At 42.8% G+C, this 22,828-nt stretch overlaps 1 protein-coding gene across 1 annotated transcript; it reads left to right on the top strand.

Moving 5' to 3' along the window:
• The first annotated feature begins 366 nt into the window (after positions 1 to 366).
• Positions 367 to 21,965, top strand: NEDD9 (neural precursor cell expressed, developmentally down-regulated 9). Its single transcript, XM_009978784.2, has 6 exons — positions 367 to 813; positions 16,531 to 16,632; positions 17,830 to 17,931; positions 18,373 to 19,596; positions 19,935 to 20,024; positions 21,456 to 21,965. The coding sequence occupies exons 1-6, from the start codon at positions 379 to 381 to the stop codon at positions 21,963 to 21,965; spliced, it is 2,463 nt and encodes an 820-aa protein (XP_009977086.2). The 5' UTR covers positions 367 to 378.
• The last annotated feature ends 863 nt before the right edge of the window (positions 21,966 to 22,828 follow it).

The following is a 22,828-nucleotide window of genomic DNA, read 5'->3' as shown; positions in this document are numbered from 1 at the left end:
CTGTAGCAGCCCACAGAGCATGTTTATAGGGAAGTCAGTGTCAAGAGATGACAGTACAAGCCCTCATTCACAGGAAGAGCATCGCCATGCCAAGAGCAGAACTATCCTGACTTCCTATCTGTTCAGGTAACTAGACCATATGAAGAGCTTCTATCTGACCTACTCACTAGCAGTGTTGCTAATGCATAAGTCTGTCATTTCTCCAACTTGGAACAGGGGAGTCCTGTGCTGCATTATTTTCCATGTTATTTTGATTCCCTGCATACTCTTTCAAATTCAGTTCTTATTTCTCTCCACCTAGAATGTGCTTGAAGTTTTAGAAAAATTCTAGCTCGTTTGTTCATTTTTTTTCTTGCCCTTCTTCCTCCACAGAATCTTATGGCAAGAGCCCTGTACGATAACGTCCCCGAATGCGCACAAGAGTTGGCCTTCCGCAAAGGAGACATTTTGACGGTGATAGAACAGAACACCGAAGGTCTTGAAGGATGGTGGCTCTGCTCCTTACATGGCCGGCAAGGCATCGTTCCAGGCAACCGTGTGAAACTCCTGATAGGTCCAGTGGTACAGGAAATTCCTTCTGGCCAGGACATGTCCAATTCAGGATTGATGCATCAGTCCTTCAACCAACAAAAGATCTACCAAGTGCCAAGCTCACATGCCTCTGCACGGGACCCTGTCTACCAAGTGCCACCTTCCCATGTGAATCAGGGAATTTACCAAATACCCACTGGTCACGGTCTAGTGGGACAAGACATCTACCAGGTGCCACCCTCCATGCAGAGATGTATTGATGGTCCAGCTCTGACTAACAAGGTGCGTGCATTTGCTTTCATACCCTAGCTCCAAAGCAGGTCACTTGTGCTGACCACCAGTGAAGTGGTTAACATCTAGTGATAAGCCTGTGGACTTAAGAAGGATAAATACATATATAAACTATATAAAGTTATGGCAGTAACTTTACTGCTGGCAAAGGACAAGAAATCCCAGTTCTTAATGGCTTGTTTAATTCACAACTGAGATACACAGTACAGCATTTTGGAGCTGTGCTAGCTTCCATAGGGGAAGTATGTGATCTTGTGTCCTCATAGCCTCCCCAGGGAGGCTGAAGCACATCTGGCCTATGGCACTCTTGCGTTATATGCCCAAAAGAGAGCTGCTGCAGTAAGATTAACTCTCCTACAAATTAATGAAGAGTTACATCATCTGCCCAAGTAATTTTTGTTTAATTAAAAATTATGTACTGCCTTGCTGGAGAAGTCCCACAAAGAAAGCAATGATTGACGAGACAAGGGCTATACTTGGAAGAGTGAGGGAGCAAGAGGATGATGATAATGAGGGATGTTTTAATACTGAACCTGAAGTTTATATAAGGATGCACTTGATGTTTATCTACAGCTAAGTTTCTTGATTGAAAGTGGGAGCTGCAGTAGCTCCATGATGCAGCCATTACCACAGCAGCTGAGAGCTCTCAAGGCTCCAGTGAGAGGTGTTGCATTATGTGGGTCCCCTCTTATTCCTGCTGTCCCTTTCAGGCTCTCCCCATCTCCTGTCATTCCCTCATTTTACCTTCACAGGGTACCTGCCAGGTACCCTGGTGGCACACAGTGCCTTGGTGGCTGAAAAGGGTTAGGGAAGCTACTTGAGGGAGTAAGGAGATACTCCTGGCCTTCCAGACCCCTTATTGCCAAGCCAAAAAGAAGTTCCTGCTGTCCCTCCATTCCCAGCTCAACAGCTCCAGCTATTAGTGTCCTTCTTACCTTTAGAGCTTAAAGCACAGTATTTATATCCAAGTTATGTGAGCAGATGATGTCTCTGTCAGGAACTTCCTGACAGGTTTAAACTTTCATCTCCTAATTTAGACTGGCAAAACAGTGTTTCAGGTTTTTCCCCTGCCTCACCCCCAACTCAGCCTTTTCATATCAGGTCGTTGGAAGACATCTTCTAGTGCTTTTATTTCCTCATTATAATTTTGTTTTCCTTGATAGGAATAAATGGATTTTTGTTTTTTTTTTTCCCTTCTGAGCAAGAGAAAAAGATCTGTGAAATCATTCCAAGTTATAAAGACTAGATAGAGTGAAATCTTTTTCAGGGGCAGTATAGATTACCTATCTGCAGTAGCATTTAGATACCCTCCAGGGTAGTTAGTGAACATCTGGTAAATAGCCTATGGATGGGACAGCACAGAAGGGCTCACATTTTAGTGTATGTCTGCATGAAACCATTACAGCAGGGATCTCTGTGCAGAGATGCCTCAGCTAGCTGGCTTGGGCCACAGGAGATGCACCATGCTGCAGAGCTGCACTGAAGCCTGTTAAGAAGCCCAAGATATTAGCCTAGAGGAAGTGCTGTGCACTTTAATGTTAGGACCTGACCTGCCTATATGACCATTAGCATAGTTTATGTAGCATAATGCAAGTGTGGGTGCGCTCTGCACAGTGTAAGCCTGAAAGGAAGAAAATCCTCCAACTCCATGGAAAGTCTCTTCTCCCTCCCTCGACCCTCTCCAGCTCTGCTGAAACTAATAGGACGTTATGCATAAACCAGGTTGCCACAGAGACTGTGTTAAAATCCGAGATAACGGAAATCTTTAGTTTTAATGTTCTCAGTGTAAGTGCAAACTTCTTGTTGAGATGCAAAAATCAGAGGCACTAAAGCACCTACCTGTTTTCTCTAAGTTTCTGCCTAGAAATTTCTCAGCAGTTTGAATACGCATTTTGCTGAATTCAAGTCACCTTTAGAAAATTAAGACCATTCATTTGGCTGACTTATAATTTATTTCATTTAATTCCTTGCAATTTATGAAAGGCCAACTAATGCTGCGTAAAAACAAATGGCTACGCTGCCAACTGTAGAATAGACTAGACACACACATTTATAAAGCAGTTTCCTGCAGCAAAGTGGCTACCAACCTGCTCAGCACTAGCCAATTCTTGTTACCTAGGATAGGATCACTTTAATCCTGACTTTAAATTTGTTTAGCCTAAGAACCCTGAAACTCAGTATTCACTGTGTATTACTGGCAAGCTTGTGGGATGCCGAACCTCATGGCAGTGTCCTGCTTTGATCAGAAACCTGTCTCCAGTTCCTTGGAATTGCTCAGTTCTACACTAAAAAGAGCCCATTAGAATTGAAGCCATGATAGACAAGAAAGAACTGTAGGGTTATTAGTATATGGAAGAGTCTAAGATAAAACTTACTCCATTCTTATCATCCTAACCTTGCAAAAACTGATTTTTACGCTACAGCTGCAACTATCTGCTAATGCCTGTGTGAAAGAAAAGCCTGATTAAAGGGAAGCACTTTAGCACTTGAGTCTCCTTTGTCTGAGGAAACTGTCTGTCCTCCAAATTCTCCTCCTCTAGGGATCAGTAAAAGCAATCCTTAGCATTAAGGAAAGCTAGAAATCTTGAAGATTTGATTTTGAGAATCTGTGCTTTGACTTCCAAAACGATGAATCTTTTCTCAGACTTGTGACACTGGCCCCAATGGCTCAAGTGAGCCACTCTGCATTCTTGCATCAGCAGAAACAGCTGGTTAGCCAGCTGTGCATTTTGGCAGTTTTAAGGCCATTGAAGGGGTTTGCTATGCGGCCGTCCTATATGTAAGCCTTCTCCCTTCCCAGAGCAGTAGCTAGAGGAGACCATGTCCTCTAGACACCATTCCAAGCAGGACCAGCCGCAGTCCCTATCCCATCCATTTCTGTGCATGTGAGCCTGTTTTCTTTGTGCAAATGTGTGGCTTGGCTGCCATACAGGTTTTACAGGCAAAGCTTAGGAGCTGCTGTCAGGCAGGAATTGTCTAGCCTCGAGCAACAGTAAATCAACAGCAGGCACGTTATAAAGCTGTGCTGAGGTAACCCATCCCCTTAGCCAGAAAGGCAAAGCGAGTCAAAAAGGAGTCCTGAGGCAGGCAATTATAACGATGAACTGATTCTGGCCAAGCTAGCTGTTGACAACAGAGCTGTATCAGCTCATTCTATCAAATAAAAATACCACCTTCTAAAACTCACCCTACAAATGACAGAGATAATGAGGGATGGTTTAAAATTAGCCTTGGTTAGCCCCAGGCTTTTATAGCTGTGCTGTGCAAGTTCAGTCACAAACCAGTTACACCCTTAAGTGTGAAGAGTGTCTGAGGAACATAAAGATAGGAAAGCTGTGTTTTAGAATTTATTCCTTCTTTCTGTGCTCTGGCTTTGAGCTCACTCTCTTTTGCTGCAGCCAGCAAAGAGAAAGAACTTTCAGACAAATTTGATGTTCAGGAAATCTGGGTTTTATCCTTTCCACAGACTTCTGCATAGTCTTGAGTGTTGTTTTAGCACCTCAGCAATCTCATCTGCAAAATATGTAGGGTAATTGTGAGGGAACTCATTCTGTACAGACTGCTTTGAGAACACCCTTTGGGAAAGGTGCTGTCAAAGCACAAAGTCTCATTTGCATCTGTAATTAATCATTAGGTCACACACGAGCTTTAAACTGGGGAAAGCTACATGTAAAAGAGCCACCACCATAATTTAAACACTCTTTCTGGTTCAGTTTCCCTTAACTGATGTGTCTCTGCCATCCTGAAAATAGCATCGGCCAAAAAATTTAAAGGAGACGTTTCCTTGTTGGAAAACAGTTTTGACAAATTCTGAAAGCATTCTGTAGGACCCAGTGGCTTTCAGAACTTTTGATCAAGGGAAACCAGCAGAAAACACAATATGAGGCTGATGCACCACAGCTGTTCAACCCAGGGAAGAGGCTGCGCTGCAGGGGTTACCAGCCCTGAACTCCAGCTCTCAAGGCATGGACTAACTCAGGCAGAGATTAATGCCAACTTGGAATGCATTGGCTTTTTTGTCCATTGGTCCGTTTGAACTAGAACTTCACAGTTCAGGAAACTGATTTATCCACCTTTTAAAAGTGGATAAAGCAAAATAGGGGAGGAACTCATTCACACACGAACTCCCTGGCCTAGTTCCAAGTATAAACCTGCCCTTGACAGATCAAGGGTTTCACACCCTGCAATCTCCACCTTTTTCAAGAGTATCCTGCCTTCAGCAGGAGGTTTGGGTAAACCACGGCTAAGGGAACGGATTTTTTCCCTGGTCTTTATTTATGTTAAGAGTCATGTTGGTTGAATCCATGAGAAAGTGGAAACACCACCCCGCAAGCAGCACCACCCTGACAGTTCTGGCACAGACTTCAGTCGCAGAAGCCAGTTAGCCATGTTATGATGTTTTTCCTTCAAATTAAACAAGTACTGTCTTAGCTGGGAAGAAACAAACAGCTGTATACAATGTTTGTTCCAGAAATAAGCCTGCCTTTATATCATTATCTTTTTACTTGCCTATTTTCACATTTATGAAATAAGAGGCACATTAAGCATAGTAAAGAGTTGCATGGCAGATATATTTTGCCATCAGAAAGAACAGCAGCATATCTAGTATTTTGCAGTTTGTTGGCAAAATGTATTTACATTCCAAGATAGAATAGTGTCCCCGTTTACCCTCAAGTCTGAAATACCACAGCTTCCTGTGATACAGTTTACTTAAGTGGCCCAAGCAGTCATCTTACAGTCCCTCTTTTCTTCTGCTTTCACATTACAAATTCTACTTCGGGGATTTGTATCCTTCGTAACAAAATATTGCTTCAGTGTTAAGAGTGCTGAACACACAGCAAGTTTGCTGAGCGCAGCAGGAATGGCAACCCATACCTCAACACTCAGTGTGCTGTTTCATGAAGTGTGCTTTAAAGGATGTGATTCTCTCAAATTACAATGCAAACTCAATGGTAAAACCAACACACAACCTTTTCCTCAGACTCAGGAGTTTCACTTGTAACTTTCCATGTGACACTAATAGAGGAAAAGCCATTTCACTGATTAAAAAAAAGCCTGTGGAGTTAGTCTGTCCTCAGTAGTCTTCATGAAAACCACTGAGTGAAGAAACCCTCATCCACAAGTCAGAATAAGCAGTAGTTAGTTACTGATGTGATTTGTAGAGAAGTATTTTAAGAAAAAGACTGCATTTTATCATGCTGAGCAAACATGCAAGCTCAACATTACTCCCTGTTTCTCTCTAAGTGCCAGGCTCTTTTTTAATTAGTTCTGTTTGTAAAACATGCATTTTTTTCCCTGCAGTATCATAAAAAAGGCCAGTCCTGCTGTCTCATCCAACAACTCAGTTCCCCAGGGACACAAATCTGCCTGCACTGGCACAAGTGCAGGATCAAACCTTAGCTAAAGAAAGGATAACACCAGTGAAGAGAAAGTTACAAGCTTATGGGCTCTTTCTTGGTGTTTAGAAATCTAACTGGACCTTTGGTGACATCTGGAAACACGGCAGCCAAACACTAAGTTTGGGTAATCTAAATTTCCCTGTAGGTAACAAACCCCATGCACAGCAGCAGAACGTTTTACGACAACGCAAGCGGAAAACTGATTATTAAAAAAGTGAATCTCATCACAAGGAGGAAGTGTGGTTTCTGGAGATAGCAAAAGGATGGATGAAGACTGGTCGCTGATGGTCAGAAAGTACAGTTCTGTTGAAATCTAGAGGCTTTGCAGGCATTCAATGATTTTGTAGATGTCTTGTTTTGGAAGAAAACTGATTAGCATCAGGATATCATCATTCCACATGTCTGGCATGAAATGTTTCAATTTTTCTTTTTTAAAAAAGCACTGTTAATATTGCATCAGTTTTTCAAAGTCTGAATCTAATTTAAGCATTCTCTCAGATGGAATCAGAGTGAAATTGATGTAGTTAAGTTTTTAGGAGGCATAAACCTTCCCTAAGTCAGTCCATCCCTAATCCTTAAAGGCACTAATATATTCCCATTGGGTCTTATCATTACAACTTTTTTATATGCACAATCAGTCCTGACTGAGGTCTGGTATTATTGTTATATAGATGCAACAGATAATTAAGGATGGAATTTATATCTGTTTGAAAGGTGTCTATACCTTCCATAAGCTTGCCAAAACAAGCTATGCTAATCCGAACACCGGTTAATAGGAGGACTTACCTGTACAGATGCTTGAGAAACCCGTACAAAAAGGGAGCCAGAATATAGCTTGTGAGCCAGCAAACCTCTACAAATCAAGTTAAATGGAGCTTCTTCCTGATGGAAGGTTTCCTTAGCCTGTTTCTCTCAGAGCAACATGGTTCCCAGCCTAAATGATTTAGTGACACTTCCATTGTTTCTGCCCAAGTATACCTCCAAGAGCACCCTTGTGGAATTGAAACTCCTTGGCAATGCTTCATCTCCACCATTTTTTTTGCCCACTGGGAAATGCCAGTTCACCAGAACTGAAACTTTTGACAGGGAAGAATCTGTTCTGAGAAATGTCTTGAAGAAGGAAAACGTTTGAAGGGAAACAAGAAGTCATAGAAATACCCTACTTCAACAGTTCCCAAATGAAGCTTTCCCCCCACGCCCCAACTCTTCTATCCAGAAATTCAATATAGGAAGGAAGAAATAACAGAAATAAGATGAAGCTCCTCAAAAGTAGTAAAACAAGTTGTTTTGACTGAGCAAAACTGGTTTATTGTTTGTGAGCCTTTAGTATTTCATGTCATTCACAACAGTAAGACCATTCTCTGCCCTGCCTGTCCCAGCACCTCATCTTCTTATCCTTTTTCTTCATTTTCTCTCCTCCTTCAAACCTGCCCTAAGTTTAGGCTTCTCTTTTTGAGAAGAAGTCTCAAAAATTCATAGAATTACCACCATAGAAAACAAGTGCACGTTTGCCAAATGGTTCTTCATGTGACAACCTTTTTAAGACAGGAAGACTAGACAGACTGGGATGGCCAAAGCAAGATGCTGCTTCAAGTATTTATCATGGGACAAGATACCAAAACACTGAGGTTCCAAGTTTCACCACGCTTCTCATTAACCAAAATTCCAGCTCAAATTTAATCACAGGTTTCCAGAGAATGCTTTGTCAGATACACATATTATGTATATACACACACACGATCAACTTCTCACACAATACTTTGGGGATTTTGTTTCTCAGCAAGATCCATCCACAGACATTTATTTCAGAGTGCATGCCTGTTCTATCACCAGTACTGTAACGCGTCAGCTCTTCAGTCCTGTTGGCCAACACATGCAGCAATAGTGATGTCACTGTCTGCCTGAAAATGAGTAATTGTCATGGGGATGGCACTGGTAAAACTCTTAGCAGGAGTATTGGACAAGTATCCCCTTTCACACATCTCTTAAAAATGCTGATAATAACAATGGGTATGTTTTGCTCATCTCTCTTGTTCTCTTCCTCTCAAAAATGAGACATCCTCAGAAGTGTTGGTTTGACTCTTTAATCACATGTTGAAAGCAAGAATGACTCTAGTAGAAGCTAGGAAATACCCCTTCCCAGGCAGCCTTGCAAGTCAAGGGCAGCCAGCACCAAGCCTGTTCCACTGAAGCAAGCAGAAATGTTCATAACACAACTGGCAGAGAGCCCTAGAGTTGATGTGAGTGCAAGCAGGATCAGGTCAAAAGGCATCGTTAAAAGAAGGGGGGAAAAAAAAAATAAGTAAAATCTTGTCAGTGACAAAATTGTTGAGGTTTTTTGTACTGCTTATTCAGTAAAGTCTGTAGAGAGATAGACTTCAGTATCTGCATTTAGTTTGTGACCATGAACACCATCAGCAGGCAAAAATTCAACACCATAATCCAAAGCTACAGCTGGTGCAAGTCAGCAACTTCTCAGTACACTTAATACAGCCCTGTCATTTGATGCTAAACGGACCTTAGGTCTTTTATGTAACTCCATAGATTAAATAATAAAAAAAAATTGTTTGGAAGGACAGTAAACCTGCACTTTAGATTGAGGAAAAATACAAAACTGAAAAATAGTGTAATGACCCTGCTTTTGTGTGCTGGTTAATGGAAAGGGTCACACCAGAAGTTAAAAAGTCAGGACTAGGCGTTAGCTGTACCCGTATCACCAACGTTTCAGGGTTTGAATCAAGGCCAGATCACGATTTCACATTTTTTATTTTAAATTGTTTTTGCAAATTCTGCTCTGCATCTTCAAGGCTTACAGCCCTAAACTTGCATAAACCTGGATGAAATAATACAACCTCAAAAGGAGAGAAGAGTAACATCCATTTGTATTATGGTACCATGGGGGCACTTTTTAAGACTGGCCATCTGCTGGTGAGAGGCTTCATAGCCACATTTAAAGTTTTTTTAAATCTCTGAGCCTGCAAAGTTAAGGATTTTTAATTTAACACACCATGAATCAGTGACATCTGGACATGCTTGAGCCCTGAGAGCACGTACAGTTACAGCAGAAAAATAGATCTTCATAGGTAGAGGTCTTGGACAACAAACGGACATAAAACGTAGGAGAAAATAAGCAGGTATTTTGAAGATGCAAGTGACATAAAGAACTAAATCAGTTTTGTATCAGGGTAGTAATTGTCACATATCCTTATCTTCACACATCTGAATCTTACTTCTCAGAAAATTCACAGGGGAACACCCGATGAAGGACAAGCAGCAGTATCACTATGTGTGTTGATACCGCGTTTCCTTCCGTCACACAGAAGGGCTGATAACACACTCATACCAGGAATGAAAATACAGCCATTTCTCTTGATTTCCTCTTGCCTTACAAACACTTGGGCTCACAGCACTAGAAACAACTCATAGTTGCAGCTACAAGTCTGGTGCATTTGAAGAAATGCCTGTGTATGCTCCCTCCCCTCTTCCAGCTTGTGAGCCTTGATCAAAAGCTCTCCAACAGTTCAGTCTTGGCAGAAAATACTCTACTAGAACATTTTATAGTGGCTCAATGTTCATATATTATTTAAGTTAAAATATGATTTGATAATCTTAAGACCTATAGCAGCTTACAAAAGCAAACATTTGAAAGAGCAAGTTTCCTTAGCACATGTGAGAATGAAACCCCAACTTTTAGTCACTGACAGCTGGGAATCATGTTGTATGTCATCACATATAGCAAATAAGTAAGTCAAGGCTACTGCTTCATAAAAACATTTTTGCTCTTGTTTTACAGCAGAGAACACCGAGTGATACGATAGGTGTTACTGTCAGGAAATTCGTTATCAATCACTGGAAATCTTGATGTAGCTTGCAAAAGACAGGAGAGGAAACACTATATGCTTTCTGTAAAAAGGACAGAGTTTAAGCCAGCTAGCCAGGTTCTTTCAAATACCTGGATTACCTTAGAGACTCTTTTCTTTAGTATAACCTTCTCAGAGTTTGACTTAGCCACAGAACCTTTCCCAAGAAAAAAACATTTAAGGAAACACACCTGACTTCCTAAGTACATGCTGCAAAACAGAAAAAACGGCCAACAGATGGCTAGCTTCCTGATCCAGTGTTGTTCAGTGGCTCCTGCCACTGCCTTCCAAAGGACTATTTGTTCAAGAGAGTAGAAATGAGGATTTTTTTCCTCCTAACTTTCTCTTTCTTTTAATTTCCTCATATTCTCTTTGGGTATTTCATGCTCCTTACAAGCCTATGAGAGCCCAGGTAGCTGTTACATATCCACGTAAGAGATTTAGGAAGAGAATTTCAACAACTAGAGTTTTGTATTATAGTTACAGAAATCCCTTACAATAGAAAACAAACACACTTTTTCTTTTACTTACGTTTTGATTCATTTTTTCCCACATCCAAGCTTTATAACAGCCCCATTTCATGCACCACCATTTGGTCTTCTCCCAGGTAGGACTCTTCCCAGGGTAAGCTACAGCTGATTTTAATAGATACAGGACTGACAGCTGAGATTAGCAGCAGCTGATGGCAGGAGCTCATCAACTGCTGAGAATTGCCCATGGGCTGAAGAGGAGAGCATCATGGAAGGAGGCAGATTTTAATACAATTCTTCATCCAGATTTAAAATACATAAAATTTACCTCACATTCCTCTTCTTTTCCACTTCTGAAAATCACTGATCTATTTTAAAAGCAATCAATCAGCAGACATCAGTAGGTTCTTGGGGTTAAGAGGCCATACTGGGAAATAACAGGCTGCCCCTTCCAGCTCCTCCATCTCCCTGTGGTTTGGGGCAAGGCTTTGCAGAGGTGCAACATACCTCAGCTTCAGTTCTCTCTCCTATAAAACTCAGCAAAGCTTGTTTCCCATCATTCTGCATATCAGGCCGTGCTGTTCTTGGGAACAGGCCAAATTCTGCCCTCCACAGTGCTGCTGTAAGTTCAGAGTAATTCTGTTGGCTTCAGTAGGTTTATTCCCTCCTTGTCCTTGTTGAACAATGTAAACTACAGTGTCATGCCTCTGCCATAAGCACGAGAACTGTCTTGTTGCTGCCTCAGTTAGGAATGTTCTCTATTGCAGCTTAACATCCATTTTAATCCTAAAAGAAATAGAATGTTTTTTTTTTTCCTTATATTTAAGGAAGAGGGATTTAATGAACCACTGGACTGGATATTTTGCAACGTACACGCACATTCAGCACTTTTTCTTGGTTAGGAACATGCCATTGGCATGGAAAAGACCCAAGTAATTGCTTTTGGAAGAGCATGGTCTTCAGCAACAACAGAACAAACTTCCTGCTTCATTGCCTTTGTTTTTCAGTACTGAAAGTTCAAAGTAGGCTCATTACATGTTTCGCTAGAGCCAGACCTGGTCCCTGTTAGTTGCTCTGCACGGATTAAGTGGTTAACAATGTTTTGAGAATGTTGGGCTAGATAGTTGTGGGAACACCATCTGTTTCCTTCAATGCGTAAACAAGGAAAATTGCTGGTTTGAAATGCAGGCTTATTTAAACTCAGATGACCACAGGCATTCTTAAAAGAGAAGAGGTAAAAGGAAAAAGAAACCTCACATGGTCTGAAGTTCAGTGACATTCATTATGAAATAAATTTTTAAGTACCAGACAGGGCAGCTATCCCTGTTCCAGAAGTGGCAGAAGGGGAACTTTTCTTTTGCAGCCACCTTCTTCCTTCTGAGTCCATCTTCAAAACTAAACTGCCATGAGACATTCAAAACCATAAAAAATGGTTCAGCAATGTGTTGAAAGGGCTGAGCATCCCATTCAGAACCAGCAGGTTCAATTAATATATTTATGGGTGAATACCTGAAATCAAAAATTACTTCTAAAAATACTGGGTTTGGTAGGTTTCTTACTTCACCTACCCAGCTACTTCTTTCTTCCTCATACAGAAGCATCAGTGTGACGCCATGTGCTGGCTTCCCAGGTGAGATCATGTCCTGGGGACATGAGAATCAGAACAAATGCTCTACTTTTTCACTTTGTCAAGTAACATGGGTATTCTTTTAATTATTTTAACAAAATGTTCACTCAAGATATGTTTTGGTGATGAGCTGCTTCTGTTCTGAATTGACTAAGAACAAGGAGTCCAGAGGCACATTTAACCTAATGAAAAGTGTTGGAAGGGAAGGGGAGTGGAGGTAAAACAGGAAATGTTCTTGTCCTCAGTGCAGATCAGATCAGCATTTATGGAGGATTTTATGATGAAATCTCTCAGAACATGTTGTTACTGGATAATAATCCTCCACACAGGAAAAATATACCTAAGTCACTGGGAGAAAAAAAAGTTGTCTTTCATGTTATCAACAAACCTTGCTTGTTGCTGGGTTTCTTAAAAGTCGTATTTTCTGTCTTTCGGATAGCTATTTCAGAAGCTAAAAAGGAGCAGACATAAAAGCCTCTGACGCATTTTTATTTGGAAAATAAGTGCCTCCTTAATTAGAGTGCACTGCTAAACACAGGCCTGCAGATAGCTCTGGTCTTCTGTCCACAGTCCCCTACGCAGGCAGGTTGTGCTCAGGAATACCCAGAATCAGGCCCTTGGAGTTTTAACCTCTCACTTCCTTTGACGACAGCCACAAGCACCCAGACTAGGGGTTTGTTTCACCCGAATAAAGGAGCGACCCTGCTTGACCACTACATCGGGTCAGTCAGGTCTGGGAAAGAGTGAAAATGTCAAAATATGCAATAAAAGTAAGTCCTGCAGTGCTGAGTGAAACTGGCTTCGTTCATCTGGCCAGTCTCACTTCACTGTAGTTATTTAGGATTGCATCACATCACAGTAAATGAAAACAGCAGCCTGGTAGTAGTGTAAGCCTTTCATCTCGTATCTTGTAAGTCAGCCCTTTCTGAAAAATGGGAAGGGTCTCTATGGATGAGCTACAAGAATAACTGCCACTGCACGATAGTCCCATATGCAGAGTGAGGGAGGATCTCTCCGTAAATACTAGACACGAGCGCAGCTTCTCTTCCCCACGCCCTAGGCTCCATGGTGATAAGGATATCATCTGCTCTGCCACCAGGGCTTTCGTTTTGCAAAAGCAAAATATCATGTTTACCTGTAACAACAAGAGCAAATGGTTTTACCTGTGCATGCCTTGTTACCTGTTATGGATCAGCTCTCTTTTTTGATATCAGAGGCCTGTGACTTTTCTGCAGCCTTCCAGTACTTAAAGGAGGCCTACAGGAAAGCTGGAGAGGGACTTTTTACAAGGGTGTGTAGTGACTGGACAAGGGGAAATGGCTTTAAACTGAAAGAGGGGAGATTTAGATTGGATCTAAGGAAGAAATTCTTCACTCCGAGGGTGGTGAGGCAGTGGAACAGGTTGCCCAGAGAAGTCGCAGCTGCCCCATCCCTGGAAGTGTTCAAAGTCAGGTTGGATGAGGCTTTGGGCAACTTGGTGTAGTGGAGGGTTGGAACTAGATGATCTTTGAGGTCCCTTCCAACCCTAACCATTCTTTGAGTTTGTGGAAATTTGTTCTCTGAGCAAGGAGCAAGTAGTGCTCTCGATGTATCCTGAGTGACTTCAGGCATGAGATGAGCAGGACAGTTATTGCTGAGCCTGTGTTAAGGCCCTTCTCTGAACTGCTGTGCAAACCTTGGAGAACAGAGGTGCCATAAAGCTTTTACAGAGGTGCTGTACATCCATGGGCGGGACTGGAAGGAGCATCATACATCTGAGGCCTGGAGGAGATCTGGTCAAATTTGACTCCTGATCTAGATTTAGGATAGAGTTCAGCTTCTGGAGTAGACCACAACTTAGCAAGGGTTTACAAAACTTTCAGATCGAGGGTCCAATCTTCACCTTTTTGGAGCCTGACACAGCCTGACTCCCTGCCTTGGGAGGCTTTACCTGACAATCAGCAGGTAAAGCGGAGCCAAACTTCAGCAGTGCACCAGTCCTCCCCACTTCCAGGGCTGGCACGGGGCCTCTGGTTGCCACCATGAACAGTCTGTTGGGTTTTTTTTCCCCTCTGGGATGGTCAAGCAGTTTCCCGGTACATTAGCAAGCAGCCTAGGATGCCACAGCGTTCACAGGAGCAAAAGGGTTCGTGGAGATGGGCAGCCCAGGAAACAGCCCTTTGTTTTTCCTGTGCATTGTGATTAAAAATGGTCAGAGGATCATTTTTAAACACCCAGTGACTCGTTATTGAAGCAATGCCATGGTTGTAATTTTGGAGCCCCTGTAAGGAACCTCTGAGTAAAAATTGCATAAAACCAAATCCTTCTGTTCCTGACTTGGGTGGAAAGCATTTGACTGGCAGCACCCAACTGGGGGGAAAAAAAAAAAAGATGCAAAAAATATACAGCAAACTGTGCTCATCTGATCACTAGTCCTCACTGGCAGAAAAAGCGTGAGGAAGTGACATCGATAGAAGTTTCTCAGGCAAACAACATGATCCCAGTATTACATGAGAGTGGCCCAGGAGGGATAATGTCTGGAGTGATCCGTTATGCGAAGCTTCCAGTAACTTAAGGAAGAACTTTCTGAAAAGTTTTGTCTGTAGCTATCTTTTACAATGCAGTAGGTGACTCTGTGGGAAAGGAACAGTCTGTCGTAAATTCAATACATTTTTAGATTCTTTTAAATCTTTTTAGATTCTCTCTAAATACATTTTTAGTTTCTTTTTAAAAAAAACTCTTATGTATGTAAGCCCTGTTAACCCCACACCCAATGCAGCAGGAGTTCTGTCACGGGCAGTGAACTGGGAGACTGTATGGCTTCCAGTTCTTGTCTTCCCTGTGTTCTGATGTTAATTCCAGGAAAAGCAGCTGCAAAATCCGCTGTCTTCCCCTGCCTGCCAGGCGTGGATGTTCCTCCCTGACCGAAGGCGCACACAGCCAGGGCAGCGACTGGCACTGCCAGGCACGCTGCCTTGGGCTGCTCACAGTGAATCAGACCTGTGCCCTGAACTGGTGTGGCAGTCACCTCAGGGGGAAAATCCAGGGATTGTTTCGTGATACAGGGCCAGAAATTACACAGCAATATTTGGGCAGCAAGTAAAAAGAAAAAAAACCTCTGTGGTTAACGTAGCAGAGAGGAGGTAGCAGGTGAGCATCAGGAAGTTTGCCTGCAGACCTCTCAAGCAAAACTCGCTGCAAAACCTGGCCAGGATGCTAGTGTTCCTTACAGCAAAAACAGTTACAGGATCTTTACCGAGCACTTGGACAGAAACTCTGTGGTACGTCTTGCATGCATTTCTAAAGATAGTTAGGTAGCTCTGGCATAGAATTCTCCGCAGCCGAGCACAAAGCCACATCTTGTATGGGCCTGTGTAATTTGTCATTTTATGCCTTTAGGTTACAGTATTTATATTTTTTTGTTAGAGCTAAATAGCACCAGCAGAGGTTAAGATGTCAGCGTTTCCACTATAAGCCCAGCTCTTTCTGAGCATTAGGTAACATTTCCTTTATATCACACTGTACTGGAATTCTGCCATGCAGATACTGTCCAAGATGTAAGGCATTCCTGTTTCACCAGTTTTTATTTGAAGTCATTACAGTAGTTAACAGTTTAGAAAATGTCAAAAAATCTAAATTCTAAGCTGCTTTTTTTTTTTCCCAGAAGCTGTTCTTGCATTATATACTTCAAGAATGGCTTAACATTTCCTATCTTTTAGCCACTAATATAGACAAACCAAACAGAGACAGCAAAATTCCCGCTTTGGAATGTTTAAGCATAACGTTTCTTTGTAAAGAATTTCCAAAGCCACAGCTCACGCTCGGTCATCCGGAATGTTGTGCAATGGAGCACGGTAACACAAGGCGTCTTTCCCTACCCCAGAGTAGGTGGGAAATACCTCCTTAAGCAAAGGAGGAAGACTCCCAGAGCCTGAACGTAGTATTTTAAGCCTCTATGAGTAAGCGGGGATACTTGGCATCTCAGTGGGAGAAGCAGGATGTACATAGCCCTGATCTCAGTGAGCGGGTGGGGTGACCATCACATCCTGTGGTCTTTCCTAATGAGCAATCACTGGGAAGAAGGGACCAAGGTCTCTTAGACCTGCTGAAGAATCTGTGCTTGAGGAATAAAAGATACTGTAGCACTAGCAAGCAGCCACATCAGAAGTGGTCTAGAAGGGAAAGACGGTGCATTTGCAGCTACTGACAGTCATTTTGCAACGTTTAGCTGTCAGAAGTATATGTAAACTTGTGTTACCCACATAAAGCGTGAATGTTAAAAGTATTGGATTGTTTATACCCCGTGCAGTTTCAGAGAGAACATGCCAAGATCCTCAAAGACTTATGTTTCCTCTTTTTCTTTTATCCCACAGGTAATAACTCCAGTCAGGTCAGGACAAGGTTATGTTTATGAATTCCCTTCCAAATACCAGAAGGATACCTACGATATTCCCCCCGTTCGCCCTCTCCAAGGGGTAGGTACCAATAAAACTGCCAGCAGTGCTGACAGGGCACAAAAGGTGATGAATTCCTACCAGAAGTTTATGAGCAAAGCGAGTTATCTCATTTCAGAGAGAAAACATGTTTTAATTAGATGCAGTGGCTTATTCACAGAGCACAGAAATATTTCAAAGTTGTATTTGATGTTGACTAGGATTTGGCAGCACACCAAACGCAAAAGTCCCATTTGTTTTCTGTGTTTTGATCAAAGACTGTATCTGAACAGAATAAACTTGCTGCCTGGGAACAATTTTTTTTCACTTATTTTATTGTTGCATAGTTGACAGTAATTCACTCAGTAAGGGTAAAATTGTCTCCTAGATGAACAGCTACTACACAGGGAACTGTTTTCACCACGTATCTACCGCACCATGTCACTGAACCTGAAATATATCTTTGTTCTGGGGAACACCCTTAGCATTCAGTCCCCAAGACCACAGACATCAGATGCTTGCAGGACATGTAACTCAACAACCCTGCATCTCTCCATGGCTCTTTGATGGAGCAGCTCCTCTAGGGAACAACACTGAAGCCCAATAGTACGTAACACGGACTGACACCGAGTGGCTGAAACTGCTGGGGTATCTGGGAGAAGAGACATTCAGACAATGGCCTTAGACTACACGCAGAACCCACTGTAATGTGGACATACCACCAAGTGGGACACGTGAAACATCTGACAGCAGTACTCTCCGCTAGTGGGACAGCTCACGCTGCACCTGATAAAGCAGCGAGGCGATGCTGACGGGCAGCCTTAGTTTCAGAGAGTTTAGTGTGTACTACGACAAGCTCGTTCCTTAACCCCTCTAATCTTTATCAGTAAAGGTGTGATCACTTCTGGTCACATGAATGTACTGCTCCCCTGTTCACCCCAACAGGCGTCTGTAACAGACTGGCCTTGATTTAACTCTCGGGATAGAAGTCAGCCATGACTTCGTCTCTCCAGCCTGTTCTCCACACAGTTGCCCAGAGGACACCTAGCAAAGGGCGTTTCCTCCTAACGGTCCAAAACACCAGGCAAATCCAAGCAGCTCTCCCATATGAAACAAAGTTGAAGACCTCTGACCATCCTCAGGCTGTTTGAGGGCAAACACAGAAATCAAGACAACTCATCTGACATCAGAGCTTTTCTGAGGTGACTTGTTTCTGTAACCAGTTTGTTCTTTCTTTAGATATATGACATTCCCCCCACATCGGTTAAGGGACCTGCCCTTCCAGTTCCCGTGGGAGAAGCAAAAGCTTTAGGAGTCTATGACATACCACCTGCCAAAGGGGTAAGTATTATGCTGTTTCCACAAGATCCTATATTTTCATGTCTGAACAAAGACATGTTTGAACAAGAGTTCACGTATGATCCTGAAGGAAGAAAAGATTCAGTACTTTAAAGATTTGCTTAGGTTTTTAAACTGTTAAAAGTGGTAAAGTGAAGCGCTGCATCAAAATTTTAACATTATGGACTGTGAATTAGTAATTAGACCTACATTATCTTTGTGGCAGCACGCTGCCTTTTTGGATTTTGCTGCTTGTGAGAATTTGCATCAAGATGAATGTTAAAAAGTGAGATGTTAAAACTGACGCTCAGCCAAACTCAGGATAAGTAGCTGACTCCATGAAAGTGAATGGCAGATCTTCCATCCCAGCGTTTTATAGGTCATATGGAACATGTAAAGTACTGTTCTAGCCAGAGGTTTCACAATTTGTTTTCTGTGATTCAGGTCTATGCTATACCTCCATCTGCATGCCGAGATGATACAGGCCTGAGGGAAAATTTGCAGGATTTTTCATCTCCAGTGCGCCACAGTGTAAGGCCAGAAGGCGTGTATGATATTCCTCCTCCCATCACCAAAGCAACTGGGAAAGAACTTAATAAATTTTCTCCTGAGAGCCTTTTATTGCCAGATGGAGTGCCACAGAAACAGAATGTTTATGACATCCCTATGAACCATCAAAACCATTTTCTTGGACAGCAAATTGCACCTCAAAAAGATGTTTATGATACCCCGAGAGGAATTGCATTCACAGGACATCAGACAGGGCTCAGCGAAAGTCTCATCCCAGAAGGAAGAGAAGGTGTATACGATGTGCCACCACCAGTCCTCCAAGACACTAAAGGCTTACAGGATGTGACAGATGGGATAAATAGGTTGTCTTTCTCCAGCACAGGAAGCACAAGGAGTAACATGTCCACATCTTCAACAACATCAAAAGACTCTTCTTTCTCAGCATCAACTGCACAGGACAAAAGGCTAATCCTTGATCCAGACACTGCTATAGAGAGGCTTTATCACCTCCAGCAGATGGTGGAGACAGCTGTCAATAACCTCATGGCCTTCATTACAGCAGACTGGCGGTCTTATGGATATATGGAGAAACACATCAATGAAATTCACACTGCTGTGGATAAGGTAGAGCAGTCGCTGTTGGAATACCTCCAGTTTGCGAAAGGGTCAGCAGCCAATGCTTCCTGCCTATCTGAGTTCAGCCTCCTTAACAAAATGAAGAGGGAGGTGCAAAGGCTGGAGGACTCTCACCAGATCCTTACCCAAACCAGTCACGACTTGAACAGCTACAACTGGTCTTTGAACGTTCTAGCTGTCAAGAGACTGCAGAACAAGTGCGATGACCTGGATCGGTTTGTTATGGTGGCAAGGACAGTCCCAGACGATGCCAAGCAACTGACCACTACCATCAGCGTCAACGCGGAGGTGCTCTTCAAACAGGCATTGAGCAGCTCACGTTTGAAAAACATACCAGAGAACAGCACAAACACTCCCGACTATGTATATGACAATGCTCATATGCAGCATCATGGAGAAAAAGCCCAGAACCACTGCAGTTCCCTTCCCGTGCTCCTGAGTAAAGGTCAGCACCCTCACAGTACCACCAGTGAGGGCTCGGAAAAGAGCTGGATGGATGACTACGATTACGTTCACCTGCAGGTAGGTAAACTCAGCACCTTGCCTGCACAAGGCTAAGTCATAGTTGTCTGTGTTTTTTTCAGAAGCTGATTGCAGGAAAGTTGCAATCAGATTGTCACACTAATGCGTATTGAAGAGTAATTTCACCAGGGTGATTAATTCCTCTCAAATAAGACTGTCACGTACAGAATAGTGACAGCCTTTTGCTCTGCCACACTATCCTTTTCTTCTTCGTGCTGTTAGTGGTGCACTACCAGTGAAAAAGTCAATGTAAAACAGCCTGTTATTTGGTCTGTGAGTTGTCATTTAGCTCGGGTGAGGCTTTGGTTTAACACAGTGTCTTATGTTATGCAAAACAGGGGAAAGAAGAGTTTGAAAGGCAACAGAAGGAGCTGCTGGAAAAAGAAAACATCATCAAACAGAGCAAAATGGAGCTAGAGCACCATCAGGTATGTTTGCTAAGGTGCAATAATCACACTGAAATGCAGCGTTCCTTGCACATCAGGAGTACTGGTCAAATAAAGCAGGAGAGGCCCTCTTCTCGTAGCGGTGTGCAACTGCCAGCATCATGGCTGTGAGGTGTGCGTGAGTGCCAACATACACAGTTGGGAAGTCCCCAGTGCTAGATAGTGAAGATGGCAGGTATTAGGTCTTGGCTGAACAGTGGCTCCAGGCTAGTTTCTTTCCAAGCGGGATTTGTGCCAGTCAGGCTCCACCATTAATGGATTTCATAGAATCATCTGGTTGGAAGAGATCCTCAAGATCATCGAGTCCAACCATTTATCAACACAAAGGACAAGGACACACACTGTCATGCTCCAAATGGGAAACGGTGAGCGTCAAGATTTTAGTACCCTCCTGGCCCTGTGCATCTGTGTCAGCAATTGCTTATGCCAAAGAAATCTTCAGTATTTGCTGCAGAGCATCTGTGCTGAAGATCAGCATCTCTGCCCCGTTTGTTTCCTTCTTGCCACTTCATGACTGAGTAGAAGCACAGCCACAGCTCTCAGTGCTTAGAACAACCTCTGCTGTGGCAGGAATAAGCCGTTCCCTTCAAAACAATTTCCAACCATCTCAATTTAAGAGACTAATTATTTTTTTTATATTGTGGTGGGCCCGGTGCATACATATAATAAAAAGCAGTCTCTGTCTCCAAAAGTTTACCACAGAAGAGAAACTTTCTGCAGTGTCTCACAGTGGATCAGTCACAAAGCCAGCTTGAGAACTCGGCTTTCCTGACCTGCAATCCAGTACCTTAATCACTGGACCACACTGAGTACACGTGCCACCTGCACATCCGTGCAGTCAATGTCAATACCATTGACTTAAATACCATGCTTGACATCACTTTAAATGCTAAAAAAAGTAGGTCATGTGAGATGGAGTGCTGTCGCTTTGCCCTCGTACTAATTCTTCAATACGTTGTTGCCGTATCGTGTGGCAGAAAATTGTACAATCAGTGCGGAGGTGAGAGTTAAAGGTTTGTCATCTCGAAATCCCACAGAAACGGCAGCTTTTTAAAGATTGCGTAGGAGTCCTTGCCACTTGGATCCATCTCTCTCACTTGTGATTTCAGAATATTCCAAATGAGCAACAGCCTGTAAATTCAGGAGTTTTTTGGGTTTTTTTAAATGCAAATAAAGTATTTTAGATGTTTTTCTCTTCTGAACACTGTGTATTTGGATTGATGGTAGCCAAAGCACTTGATTATCCCTCAATTTCCAAAACAAGAGATCTTAGAAAACATACATACTACTTTTCATTTAGCATAAGGCCAATCTGGGATACCCGAGGGTGTCCTGAGGCACAAGGTGGAACTGTAATACATGAAAAAGTCTTACGAGAATATTTTTGACCAGAGCCTTTTATTTGCCTTTCAGATCCATCAGTTCCAGCGTCTGGAGCAAGAGATCACAAAGCCAGTAGAGAACGACATCTCCAAGTGGAAGCCCTCTCAAGCTCTGCAGACTGCCAAGGGCACTGCCACCTCCCGTGACAGCCAGCTGCTTTTGTTCTATTCCGACCAGTGCGAGACTCACTTCCACTCCCTCCTCAACGCCATCGATGCCTTCTTCAGTTGCGTCAACGCTTCTCAGCCCCCCCGGATCTTCGTGGCTCACAGCAAGTTCGTCATTTTGAGCGCTCACAAACTCGTGTTCATCGGGGACATGCTCACGAGGCAAGTGACGACTCAGGACATATGCAACAAAGTGATGAACTCCAGCAACCAGTTGTGCGAACTGCTGAAGAGCGTCGTCCTGGCCACCAAGACGGCTGCCTTGCATTACCCCAACACAGCAGCCCTACAGAAGATGGTGGACCGAGTGACAGAGCTGTCTTGTCAAGCACAGTTGTTCAAACTCTCACTGGTGCAAATGGCCTCCTTATGAAACCCAGTGGGAATCCCATCTGCGAGCAGCAAATCCGAAAAGCAAACTGGAGATGGTTTTATGTAAACCGGGTTCTTTTTTTTACGTATTTTTTATGAAACATTTTAAATACTTTCTTACATGTTAGAGAGTCTAATGAAATCAGGGATCTGGGAATACGTCTGGTTCTGTATTATGTTTCTAATACACATTTAGATTTGTATACACAGCATATATGTATATATTGCTACATTCCCTAAAACACCAATTAAGCACCTTAAAAATTATGCGTCGGGTAAGCAAGGCGTATCTTTTGTATATGCTGCCTGTTTCCTCGGTGTATTTGTTAACTGGATGCTGCACGCCTCTTGTTTCATTCCATCGTGGTTTTGGCACGTGTACTTGGTTGTGAAACCTGTTTGTAGCAATCCATGAAGCAAGTGTAATGGTTCTCATAGAACTCCATTCCCTTCTTAGAAATTACTTTCTATAGAATAATTCTGTGAAATTTAACTCTCCTCTTAACGTTACTTTGTTACGTACAGCATTCCATCGCCCTGACTGGCCTACGGGCACAACTGCAACAAGCAACACTTCGAGCAAGGCATATGGTGTTTAGGAGAAAAGCATTTTTAGGCCTTCTAAGGAGGAAGCCAGAATTGTATATATTTAAAATCTGTTGGCATTCAAATTTCGCTCTAATAGCTGTCCCACATGGGATTTCAAAACAGGGATGGATTCCCAGCAGTGTAAACTCATACATGTTTACCTTTTTTGTCCTTGTGTTGGCAATTAAATTTACCAGTCAGCTCAAAAGCCTTATTGTTCATGGACTCTGAGTTATCCTGGGAGCATCCCAGGATCCACTGGGCTCATCTTTGAGG

Source organism: Tauraco erythrolophus, chromosome 3, assembly GCF_009769465.1.
Source record: "Tauraco erythrolophus isolate bTauEry1 chromosome 3, bTauEry1.pri, whole genome shotgun sequence".
Lineage (NCBI taxonomy): Eukaryota > Metazoa > Chordata > Aves > Musophagiformes > Musophagidae > Tauraco > Tauraco erythrolophus.
The sequence above is the reverse complement of the archived record's forward strand: the minus strand, read 5'-3'. Positions and strand labels throughout refer to the sequence as shown.

Coding starts and splice junctions, on each gene's coding strand:
- NEDD9 (XM_009978784.2), top strand. CDS start 379: ATGGCAAGAGCCCTGTACGATAACGTCCCCGAATGCGCACAAGAGTTG. Junction 16,633..17,829: donor CCGTTCGCCCTCTCCAAGGG/GTAGGTACCAAT, acceptor TTCTTTCTTTAG/ATATATGACATTCCCCCCAC. Junction 19,597..19,934: donor ACGATTACGTTCACCTGCAG/GTAGGTAAACTC, acceptor TATGCAAAACAG/GGGAAAGAAGAGTTTGAAAG.